General features: G+C 52.7%; 1 protein-coding gene across 1 annotated transcript in view; it reads left to right on the top strand.

Moving 5' to 3' along the window:
* The first annotated feature begins 678 nt into the window (after positions 1–678).
* Positions 679–12,410, top strand: part of PAFAH2 (platelet activating factor acetylhydrolase 2) — a 29,597-nt gene continuing 17,865 nt past the window's right edge. Inside the window, exons 1-4 of the mRNA XM_004592230.3 lie at positions 679–876; positions 9,775–9,912; positions 10,790–10,943; positions 11,628–11,724. Of these exons, the coding sequence (XP_004592287.2) occupies positions 9,823–9,912; positions 10,790–10,943; positions 11,628–11,724 (341 nt within the window). The 5' untranslated portion in view covers positions 679–876; positions 9,775–9,822. The remainder of the gene's footprint in view (positions 877–9,774; positions 9,913–10,789; positions 10,944–11,627; positions 11,725–12,410) is intronic.

Here is a 12,410-nt window from a genome sequence, read left to right as displayed (position 1 = left end):
TCAGGGAAGCAGAGGGCATTGGAAAAGCTGTAAAGGAAGAAGAGATCCCACTGCCTGTACTCTCTGCTAGGTACTTTCCCTGGGGCCTGGGTGGTAATACAGCTTCCTTTCCCAGGCTCCCTGCGCTTGCTGGGAGTCTCCACTGCAGCTGTTATCATTCGCTTGTCCAGTCCTCCGCTATACTAAACCCAGCTGGGGCCAAGGACGACCCCCTGGTCACCAGCGCACCCCCTAAGAGTCAGCACTGGGAGGTAAAGTGGGTGTGAACCGCCGGGGCGCGGGCAGGACGCGTGGACCAGCGGATCTCAGCTTCCTCCCAGCCCTGGGCCAAGGAATTGACTGTTAAAGCACAATGGAACATCACAGGTGTGCAAGAGGTTGCAGGGAGGTAGGCCACGAGTCCTCTGCTCCAACTGCCCGATAGCGGGACGCCCACCATACGGGCCCTCCTACCCACACCGCGAGAATAAATGGAAACTCGCGTTTCCAGGCACGCCTGGGAACTATTCGAAGGCCGGTGAGGCGGAGGGTTACTGTTCTTCCACCTAAGCAGGAACCCTCCGCTGGCGCCTGTCACGGTAGCAGCTGCGGCAGAGACCACCAGGGGGAGGAATCGCACTGCATCCTGTGCCTTGGTCACTCATTCAACGGACGGGGGTCGCGTGGAACTCTGGGAACTGTAGTTCAGCCTGTAATGCTCCGTCTCGCGCGGGGCACTGCGGGAGTTGTAGTTCCAGGCAGAAACGCGAGCAATGTTTTCAAACGCCCACGTTGAGTCCTGAAAACTACAACTACCTAAGGATCACGGGTTCTTGGGCGGTTTCTCCTTTCCGAGTTAAACGCCTGGGATAACTTCTGAGGAATCCCTTGGACCGGGTAAGTTGGTGTGGAGAAAGCTTCTCTGAGTTGTAACTGTCAGCTTTGTTCTGGCTCAGCCTGGTGTGGGGCTCCCTCCCCCGTCAGTCACCTCAGGAACTGCACAACGATCTTTCATCTTCGTCTCCTCTGTCTCTTATACACCTCCAGTATCCAGCCATTCCCTTGAGCCTCTTTGCTCGGTCTCTCCCGGGCCCCGGAATCCCGCCCTACTCGGTCCCGCAGCGTCTCCCACGTCCGGGGAGCCTGGGGAACCTCGCCTCCCTGACATCCGGCTGCTGCTGCTGCTGCTTTAGAGATTTGTTATATTCGAGAGAACGCAGAGAGAGGGAGAAACAAGAGATCTTCCATCCGCTGATTCACCCCCCCAGCTGGCTGCAACCGCCTGGGCCCCGTCCAGGTCTCCACCGTGGGTGGCAGGGCCTGAATAACTGAGCCGTCATCTGCTGCTTCCCCAGAGCTCATTGGCAGGGAGCTGGATTGGAAGCCAGGCAGGAATTGAACCAGGCATAGGGAGTAGGGACATTACCGCTGGCAGCTAAGGGTGCCCCAAACCCTAAATTCAATGGACCTGTGCAGGGTGTGCCTTGCAGTTTCTGTGGCTGTCCTGGCATTTCCTGCTGATGAACAAGGTCCCCTTTTCTTCTTCCCAATCCACTGGCACAGTTGTAATCCAGCCCTACCTGCCCCTCACTCTCTGCCACTTTGGAGGACTTTGCTTCTTCATGGAGAAATTGGAAATGCACTTCATTGATGTGGCAAGGTTGTGTGGTAGAGCCAATAAGCAAATACGGGTGAAAGGGCTTTGCAACTGTGCGGCCTGGCTGGTGGTATGGCCCAGCTGGGTAACTGTGTACAATGTCTGTACGTGTGCAGGCATGAATCCCAGCTGTTCCACTTCCAGTCCGGTTCCCTGCACATGTGCCTGGGAAAGCAGGGGGAGATGGCCCACAGGGGAGACCCCAAGGAAGTTCCAGGCTGCTGGCTGAGCCCTGGCTGCTGCAGCCATTTGGAGAGTGAGCCAGCAGGTGGGAGATCTCTGTTTCTCTCTCCCATCTCTGTGACTGCCTTTCAGATAAATAGAAAACCAAATCTTCACAAATAAATAACTGTGCAACCTCCAAAAACAACAGACAGGACGTTTCCTGTATTATTATTATTATTTTTTTTAAGATTTTATTGTTATTGGAAAGCCGGATATACAGAGAGGAGAAGAGACAGAGAGGAAGATCTTCCATCCGATGTTTCACTCCCCAAGTGAGCCGCAACGGGCTGGTACGCGCCAATCCGATGCCGGGAACCTGGAACCTCTTCCGGGTCTCCCACGCGGGTGCAGGGTCCCAAAGCTTTGGGCCGTCCTCTCCTGCTTTCCCAGGCCACAAGCAGGAGGCTGGATGCGAAGTGGAGCTGCCAGGATTAGAACCGGCGCCCATATGGGATCCCGGGGCTTTCAAGGCGAGGACTTTAGCCACTAGGCCACGCCGCCGGGCCCGTTTCCTGCATTTATTAACTCTCTGGGACACGGTTTTCAGGGCTGCGCCCCTCCTATGGCCATTTTGCCACCCAGTCTGTCCCTGGAACCCTTGGTGGCTCCATGTACTCTGGAGCAGGGTGACACATCCTCCCTTCCTGCAGGCACCAAAGGTTAGAGCCAGAAGCTTAGAGTCCCCAGAGGGCCTTGTCTGAGCGCAAGAACCAGCCCAATGCTGATCCTGGCCTCTAGCCCGGAATGGCCAGAGATGAAATTCCATAGGCTGCCAGAAGGACAAGCCCTGCCCACTGTCAGCAGGGCCTCGGCAGGACAAGAACAGCGGTCTCCCTTGTTTCCTCTGACCTGTTCTGGGCCAGCAGAACATGGGGTGGGGTGTCTGATACCCAGGAAGCCTAGCAAAAAAGAATCCACTTTAATCCAGCAAAAATGGAAGATGGTATAACATGGTGCCTGAGTCCCTGCCAGTTCACCAGGGTGTAAAATGTACCAGGCTTCAGGAGGTAACAGTGTTCTTGTTTTTTTGTTTGTTTGTTTGTTTTAAATCTATTTATTTGAAAGGCAGAATTACACAGAGAGAGGAATCTTTCATCTGCTGGTTCACTCCCCAAATGACCAGAACTGGGCTGGTACAATGCCAGGAGCCAGGAGCTTCTTCCAGTCTCTATGTGGGTGCAGAGGCCCAAGCACTTGAGCCATTTTCTGCTGCTTTCTCAGGTGCATTAGCAGGAAGCTGGATTACAAGTGGAGTAGCCACAATTCACAATTGTTACCCATATAGATGTTGGCAGCACAGGCAGTTGGCTTTACCTGCTGTGCCATGGTGCCAACCCCAATAATAACAGTTTTCTTACTTAAATTTCTTATGAACTGTCCCCATTTTATATATAGTAGATGATGTAGTTAGTTTTTAAGATTTATTTATTTATTTTTAAAGATTTATTTATTTTTATTGGAAAGGCAGATATACAGACAGGAGGAGAGACAGAGAGGAAGATTTTCCATCCGATGATTCACTCCCCAAGTGGCCCTAACGGCTGAGCTGAGTCAATCCGAAGCCAGGAACTTCTTCCGGGTTTCCCATGTGGGTGCAGGATCCCAAAGCTTTGGGCTGTCCTCGACTGCTTTCCCAGACCACAAGCAGAGAGCTGGATGGGAAGCGGACCACCGGGATTAGAGTCAACGCCCATATGGGATCCTGGCATGTTCGAGGTGAGGACTTTAACTGCTACACTATTGTGCCATGCCCAGATTTATTTGTTTTTATTGGAAAGGCAAATGTACAGAGAGAAAAAGATGCAGAGAGAAAGGTCTTCCATCTGCTGGTTCACTTCCTAAGTGGCCACAGTGCCCGGAGATAAGCTTATTTGAAGCCAAGAGCAGGAGTTTCCTCCAGGTCTCCCACACGAATGCATGGTCCTAAGGCTTTGGGCCATGTTCTACTGCCAGGCCACAAACAGGGAGCTGGATGAGAAAAGGAGCAGCCAGACCCTCCTCTCTAATTCTGCCTTTCAAGTAAAATTTAAAAACAGAAACAAAAACAAAAAAGAAAAAGAAGAGAGAGAGAGATAATGAAACAAATGTCCATCTGTGGTCCGCTGCTCAGCTGCTTGTCAGTGGGTGAGCCCGGCCAGGCCGGAGCCAGGAGCTGAGAGTCCATGTGGGTGTAGCAGGAACTCAGCCATCTTGGCTGCCACCATTGCTTCCTGTGGTCTGCATCAGCAGAAAGCCAGAGTTCGGGATTTTTTTTTTTTTTAAGTTTTATTTGGAAGGCAGAGTGACAGAGAGGGAGAGACAGAGATCTTGCATCTGCTGATGCATTCCCCACATGGCCGCAGTCACCCAAGGGCTGGGTCAGGCCGAAGGCAGAAGTCCAGAACTCCATCCAGATCTCCTACTCGGGTATCAAGAACCTACGTACTTCTTTGGGCTATCTTCAGCTGTCTTCCCAGGAACATCAGTGGCGAGTTGAGTTGGACGTTGTGCAGCTAGGATCAAACAGTTATACAATGTGGGATGTCGGTGTCACAAATGTTGTAAGTGGTGACTTAACTTACTGCACCACAGTGCTAGTCCCTGAGCTGAGTGATGAGCCCAGGCGTTCTCACATGGAACGGTGGTGTCCTAACCACCAGGCCATATGCTTGCACCCTATTAGGCTTTCTGAAACCCAGGTGTTTCTGATAAGCCAAATAGACACACGTCTGCCCTTGGAAGCTCTTATTCACACGGTGTCCATGTGTGGTGCCGCAGACGTGGTGTGAGTGTGTACCATGTGCCAGGCCACCCCTTGCAGGAGGAGGATTTCACTCGGTGCCCTACATATCGCTAAGCTCAAGAGTTCATTTATCCCATGAACGCAACCTAGCTTTGTACACACTGATGCCTTACCTGTTCAGACCTACTCCTGGGGTGACACTGGCTGCTTTCCTCTCCGTAGGCCAGCATCTCTCTCTGCTTGTTTTCCTCACAGAGTAGGGACTCCTAATGTGTTCCTTCACTTGGCTTTGGCCTGCACAGCTCTGGCCATTGAGGGTCTTTGAGGAGTGGAGGTTCCCATTTTATCTCTCTCTTGCTTTCAACCCTTCATATAAATTTAAAAACCTGATTGGTCTCTGGAAGTGGAGGTTCTAGAATATACTTGTACATTTTTAAAAAAGATTTGTTTATTTTTATTGGAAAGGCAGATTAGGTTTTATGGAGAGGAGAGACAGAAAGATCTTCCATCTGCTGATTCAGTCCTCGAATGGCCACAATGGCCAGAGCTGAGCTTATCTGAAGCCAAGAGCCAGGAACTTCTTTTGGGTCTCCCACACAGCTGCAGGGTCCCAAGGTTTTGGGCCATCCTCTGCTGCTTTCCCAGGCCATAAGCAAGGAGCTGGATGGGAAGTGGAGCTGCTGGGGCACAAACCTGTGCCCATATGGTATCCTGGTGTTTGCAAGGTGAGGATTTAGCCTTTGAGCCATGTGCCAGGTCCATACTCATATATTTTTAGAAAATTTCCCAGGTGAGTGTGAGGTTAGGTTCCAGAGGCTCTCTGATCTCGATTCTCTGTGGACCGCCACTGCAGGCAGCTCACCAACAGCTGCTGGAGTAGGTACCAAGAGCTGCCCCACAGCCAGGCGAAGGAATACCAGTGGCGCTCAGGGTCAAGGGGAGGAAAGGTGGAGAGCACTAGGACAGCTCCACCGAGGACTGGGGTCACAGCCAGGTCTGATGGGCAGCCATGGCCTTGACAGGCAAGCAGGAGAAGACAGCAACACCTTGCCTAGGACAAGTGCATGGCAGGTATTGGAGATTGAACTCTCGGTGCTGTGGGTTGAGGGATCTGTCTGGCAAAATTTGCATGTCCGGTTGGGTTTTTCCATCACAGAGTGGTGTGCCTATCAGCTTAGCCCTGGCCAGTTGTCTTCTTTCGTTTCTCATTTCCTAACATACCTTCATGAGTGCCCCTAATTTGAACCTGCCGCTTGCACCAGTGCATTCCACTGCGTCTCTGCAGCTGTTTTCAAGTTCATTCCCCCGGAGGCCTGTCCCAGGCACTGTCCTGTGCCATCAGCTGTGGTCACCCTGGTCACCAGTTCCTTCAGCTCGTCCCTCCCCCCTTCCACCCCAGGTCCACTCAGAGGCTCCTTTCATCAGCAGTTCTTTCCAAAGACCCAGGTACTACTATGCTAAGTGCTTTTAAAATTTTATGTATTTCACATCTTGAGAGACACGAAAGATCTGTCTGTAGACTGACTTTCAAATGCCTGCTGGCTAGCACCGGGCCTGGACAAAGCTAGGGAATCAGCATGGGTGGCAGGGACCCAATCGCGTCGCCGTCACCTGCGGCCTGACCGCATTAGCAGGAAGCTGGAATTGGGTGCACCGGCGGGGACTCCAGACATTGTAATGGAATGTCTGGGTGGCAGCTTTTTATTTTTTTTTTTAAATATTTATTTTTATTGGAAGGATAAATCAGATTTACAGAGAGAAAGAGAGACAGAAAGATGCTCCATCTGCTGGTTCACTCTGCAAGTGGCCACAACAGCCAGAGCTGAGCTGAGCTGACCCAAAGCCAGGAGCCAGGAGCTTCTTCTGGATCTCCCAGTCTGGATGGCATCTTAACTGCTGTGTGAGCTTCCCCCCACCCCCCCACTAGGTGTTTTGAAGGTGTCATTTCACCCTGTCCCTGTTCCAGCCCCACAAGAATGTGCAAGTATCCCTTGTCCCATCCAAGTGGGACTGTGAGGCTGTGGAGGGGCTGGGCCTCCATTGTGGGTCCCTCACACCTGCCACCTCGTGCCCCTGATTCAGCCCCTCAGCCTCGCGCTTGCGGAACTACCCCCTTCTGCAGGGGGTCACAGCCTTTTCCCCCTGGCACCCACCCCCGGCACCGTGTGCCTCTCCTGCAGCCTGCCCGAGGAGGCCCGTGCCTTCGCTCACGCCGTCTTCTACCTGAAGAGCCACCCTCCCTGCCTTCCCCTGGCCTCGGCCCCTGCGTGGGAGGAGCGCTCTTGTCGGGCCTTTTATCTGATTATCTTTGGCTTATCTGTCCTGACAGCCAGGGCATGCTGCCGCTGCACTGTCATGTGGATGGCACGAGTCTTGTGGCCGCAGCCACAGGTGGTCCTCATGTGCTTCCTGCACCACGAGAGGAGCAAGGCCATGAATTCAGACCGGCAGTTTATTTTCAAATTTGCTTCAGAGAAGCAAAAATTAAGAAATTAAATTTACATGGGAAGAAAATAATTTTTTTAGATTATTTATTTGGGGGCTCCTGCAGTGGCTCAGTGGGCTGGTCCCCTGCCCTGTGGCACCAGCGTCCCAAGTGGGTGCTGGTTGTGGCTGATTGCCGGGTACAGTGTCAGAAAGGATCTCTAAGGTCTCTGCTTGCCCAGACAGGCTTTTTTTTTTTTTAAGATTTATTTATTTTTATTGGAAAGGTAGATATACAGAGAGGAGGAGATACAGAGAGGAAGATTCACTCCCCAAGCGGGTGCAACAGCTAGAGCTGAGCCAATCCTAAGCCCAGCAGCCAGGAGCTTCTTGCAGGTCTCCTATGCAGGTGCAGGGTCCCAAAGCTTTGGGCTGTCCTCAACTGTTTTCCCAGACCACAAGCAGGGAGCTGGATGGGAAGTGGGGCTGCCAGGATACGAATCAGCAACCATATGGGATCCTGGCATGTTCAAGGTGAGGACTTTAACCACTATGCTATCATGCCGGGCCCCGAGATAGGCTCTGATTTGATCTTCCCAGTCCCTCCTGGAGCGTATTAAAGGAAGCAGAATAATCTAATTAACACCGTGGGCCTGGGAGTTGGTGGATTCAGTTAGATACTTTCGGGGCAAATAATAGAAATCTGCATCCAGGGCCCGGCGGCGTGGCCTAGCGGCTAAAGTCCTCGCCTTGAATGCACCGGGATCCCATGTGGGCGCCGGTTCTAATCCCGGCAGCTCCACTTCGCATCCAGCTCCCTGCTTGTGGCCTGGGAGGGCAGTTGAGGACGGCCCAAGGCTTTGGGACACTGCACCCATGTGGGAGACCCAGAGGAGGTTCCTGGTTCCCGGCTTCTGATCGACGCAGCTCCGGCCATTGCGGTCACTTGAGGGTTGGGTCATCAGACAGAAGATCTTCCTCTCTGTCTCTCCTCCTCTCTGTACATCTGACTTTGTAATGAAAATAAATAAATCTTTAAAAAAAAAAAAAGAAATCTGCATCCAAATGGTTTAAACAAGTAAGCCTAAAGCCCAGTATTGTGGCACAGCAGGTTCAATCGCTGCTTGCGACACCAGCAACTCATCAGTTCAAGTCTTGGCTGTTGTGCCTAGTTCAGGTTCTCGCTGATCTAGCTCCATGCTAATATGTGTGGGAAAGCAGCTGAAGACAGCTCAAGTACTTGGTCCTCTTCCGTTCATGTGGGAGCCCTCGTTGGAGTCCTTGGCCCCTGGCTTCAGTAGGCATTTGGGGAGTGAGGCAGCGGATGGAAGATGATGTTCTCTGTCTTTTTTCTCTCTCTCTGCTACTGTGTCTTTTCAATAATTAAGTCTCTCTAAAGCAGAGAGAAAGTCTGGGTTTCAGGTGTGGCCTGACCCAGGGAGTCTTTCACTCCACACAGGTGGCTCCTCTGTGGTTGTCCGTTCTCTGCCCGTCACCTTGGGAGACAAGTTCGTCCCCCTGGTCCAAAGTAGTTACCACAGTTCACAGCCACTTGGCAGGTGACATCTGAACATCACTTTTGCTCAACACAAGGGAGAACTTGCTCCACTCAGCCACCAGACAGGACCCATTTAACGCCATGTGCCCGCCTCTTCAACCACAGAGTGGCCAGGAATCATTGGCTTGCATTAATTAAGGCTCGACCCTCAAAACGGGAAGCAGTTGGCCCCAGCAAAATCCTGAGGCAGTGGGTGGTGGGACGGTGGAGCTCTTTCTCCGTGAAATAGTCACACTGCCCTCGAGCCAGGCTCGGCTCTGCCAGCTTCCTGTGGTGGGTCAGATGACCCGGCTTTTTCAAGCTTGAGTTTTCTCACCTGCAACATGAGGTGATATTACACATCTCGGTGATTTTGGTAAGGGTAAAATGGCATGATACACACAAAGCCGTGTGTATCATGACGGTGGGGGTGGGGTGGTGCCGAGAAAGCTGAAGAGGGGCGGGAGGTGATGCCTTTGGCCCCAGTGTAGGAAGCAGCCAAGCTCTGGCACGCTGTGGCCTCGGAAGCCCGCACGCTGGCACGCCTTTGTTCCCATCGGCTATCCACACCATCTCTTCCCCTGCTCGTCCCTTCTGTGCTCTTCCATGATGTCTTGTCTAGCCTGGCCCCTCCCTGGCCCCTCTGAGCGTCCTCATCATCCGAGGCTCAGCACAGGTTTGGGCTGGTGACTTCGTACTTGTGTGTGGTCTGTGTCTCCCACGAGCCGACCTGTCATGGTTTAGAAGTTAGCTTCTGGATTAGACAGGTTGGGTCACTGGGGGAAGTTAGCCAAGCTCTCTATACCCTAGTTCCTCTTCGCTACAACAAGGCCTTCCCAGTGCCTGTCTCAGAGAGCTGTTGAGAGAGGTCAGTGAGGTGCGTGCCTGCACAGAGCTTGTCCGGTGCTATTGGGGTCAGTAAGGGATCTTTGTGTTTATTGTTTGCCTCGTAGAGGCCGTTGTGGTCTCCACAGCACTTAGTGCAGTGCTGGGCACGTGACGAAGTGCTGAATAAACACTTCTTGGGAGGTTTTCAGTTCCAACTCCTCCAACTACCGAAAAAAAAAAAAAAAGGCAGCCCCCACTTTGGTAAAGTCAGAGTAGATGAGGTGCAAGATTTGGCTCACGGTTGGCAGGCAGGATGACCTGATAAGGAGGTGAAAGGCGGGTGGCTGATAGCCTGTGTAAGCCGGAAGCCAACAAGGGACTGCTCTGTGTTCCTCCTCCCAGCTACCCCGCTCAGCACTGCCCAAGTCGTCGGAGTCAGCTGGTGACAGGATGGGGGCCAGCCAGTCTGTGTGCTTTCCCCAGGTTACAGGCCCCCACCCGGTGGGCTGCAGCGATGTGATGGAGGGTCAGGGTCTCCAGGTAAGTGTCCCCAGCACCTCCAGCATGTCCACAGCTTCTGCCTGCACGGTGCAATGCTTGCTGCAGCCCTGGCTATGTGATTCCAGGGGCAGGAAACCAAGTCAGAGCTGTCTAGATTGCCTTCTGGCACCCCCAGGACTATCTGCTCAAACTCTTTTCTTCTTTCCTAAATAGAACTATCCCAGGAGGCAGAGATGAGGGGGTTCTCACCTCCCAGGCAGCCCACAGGTGTGTGCCTGTCTGGAGGGCAGATGCCTGGTCTGGAAAGGGGTCTAACTGTCCTGCTCCCGGGGTGTGCCCAGGAGGAGCCCTGGGCCCATGCCCTTGGCATTGCCTTCCTGACCTGGGCGAACAGGCAGTGGTCTTTCTTGTCCCTCTGCTGGCTCCACCTGCTTCCTCCTGCTTTCAAATCTCTGCCAATCTAGGTCTGTCTCTGCCAGCCCTGTCCTCATTGCAGGAGGCACACAACGTCTGGTAACCCTTCACCTACTCCCTGTGAACTGTGGGTGTGCTGCCGCTTCCAAGGCCGGCCAGCCTGCCAGAGGGACTTGCCACTCCCACCAGTGCCACCCAAGCCTGGGTTCATGGCCAGATTTAAATGTTTCAAGCACTTTGAAGCACTTTGAATGTTTCAAGTACTCAGACTATTATATTTGAAGATACAATTGACTGAAATCACATAAGCCTAACATGTATGCTCAAAAAAAAGATTGCTTCTCTCTGGGTTTCCTCAAGGTGAAAAAGGCTGAGTAGATTAGTGTAGTGTGCATTTGCTTGTACTTTTGCCCCGCTTTGCTAGTGCCCCATGCGCCTGCCCGGGGGGTGTCTGCTGGGGAATCACACAGTGCTTAGCTTCTTGCTCTCTGCTTTCCTACAGGGAACCTTCTTTCGAATCTTCTACCCCTGCCAAGAGGCAGAGACCACTGTAGAGCAGCCCCTGTGGATTCCCCGCTACGAGTACTACACAGGCCTGGCTGATTACCTGCGGTTCAACAAGCGCTGGGGGGGAATGTTGTTCAGCCTGGCTGTGGGTGAGGACGAGCCCGGCCCCCCAGCCATTTCCCTACTCGTTCAGTTACATTGCCAAGCCCCTGTGGTACCCAAAAGCTTGCAGGGTCCGCCTTTGTAATAGGGTATGCTGGAGAGAAAATTACATAGTGGAGGCTTTGCTTGTCGGGTTAGCTCCTCCTGGGCTCAGATCCAGACTTTGTAATCTGCCAGCTGGGTGGCCGTTGTAAGTTACTTAACCTGTCTGAACACTTTGCAGAGCTGCCTGTCTGGGTTGCATGTGGAGCCCACAGGGCAGGGTTTGGGACACAGAGTATCTTCCATTGTGGGTGGCTGTAAACGTGTTTATTCCGCGTGTGTTAACTCCTACCCTGCACGGCTATTATGTAAATCAAAGCCAAAGAGCCTGCAGTCTCCTGCAGCTCTCCCTCCAGTCCTGCTGTCTTCTGCCAAAGGCCCCACGGTTAGAACCTCGGCACCCAGGGAGTTATTTGCCCCTAAGCTCTCAGTATTGGCCCTTTGGCTGTGTGTTCCTGTCCCTGTTGTGTTCACTCTCCCTTGGATGGGAGGTTGGGAAATAGGTGGTTTACCAGCCCTGGGGATGAATGAGGGAAAAAACCCTGGGTTCCCACCCATGCCTGTGTCCACTCAGCCTGGGGTAATGACGTCAGGACAGCCAGACATTCTATAGCCCATGTCTCTGTTAGGATCTTACCGCCTACCTGTTAGCTGGAATGGCCCCTTTAAGACAAAGGACACTGGATATCCCCTGATCATCTTCTCCCATGGCATGGGAGGCTTCAGGTAAGAGCAGATCCCTGCCATACTTGCCACCTTCCTTGTCTCCAAGTCTTAACCTCTCCAAGGGCAGGACCTGCCAGTGGCTGCCATGGCATCTGCTCCTTCCCACGGTCTCAGTTCTTCACCTTCTCTAGAGCACCTTTCCCTGACCCCTGTCAGCCCTGTCACCCAGACGGGCCTGTGGCGGCCTTCACAGTCCTTGCTTCACATGTTCCAGCACATGTGTGTAAACATGCACGTGGAACTCCCTGCCTGTGTCACACCCGGAAGCACTAGAAGGAGCTCGAGCTGGGCGGTTGGTGTATGCTCGGGGACTGCTCTGGGTGTAGCACTGATGTACAGCGAGTCATGCACCCAGAGAGATGGCTGCCCACACTGCGAATCCCACCCATAACACCGGTGCCCTGCGGAAACCAAGATTTCCTCACCTAGCAGGTGATATCTTTGCCTTCCTCCCCCCTTTGCCCCCAACCATTGTGCACACTGTAAGCCAGGGAGATCTGTCTTTAAACCAAATATGACCTCATCATTCTAGCACCTGGAACAATGCCTATATATCGTAAGTACTCAGTAAACGTTTGTTGATTCGATGAATGAATATCCATCTCCTAATTAAGAAAACTTATTTTGAAGGCAGAGTTTATTTTTGAAGAAAATAGATCTTCCATCCACTGGTTTACTCCCACAGT

This window comes from Ochotona princeps, chromosome 2 (genome assembly GCF_030435755.1).
Source record: "Ochotona princeps isolate mOchPri1 chromosome 2, mOchPri1.hap1, whole genome shotgun sequence".
In the NCBI taxonomy this organism is placed as follows: domain Eukaryota; kingdom Metazoa; phylum Chordata; class Mammalia; order Lagomorpha; family Ochotonidae; genus Ochotona; species Ochotona princeps.
This window is presented reverse-complemented; position numbering and strand designations above follow the sequence as displayed.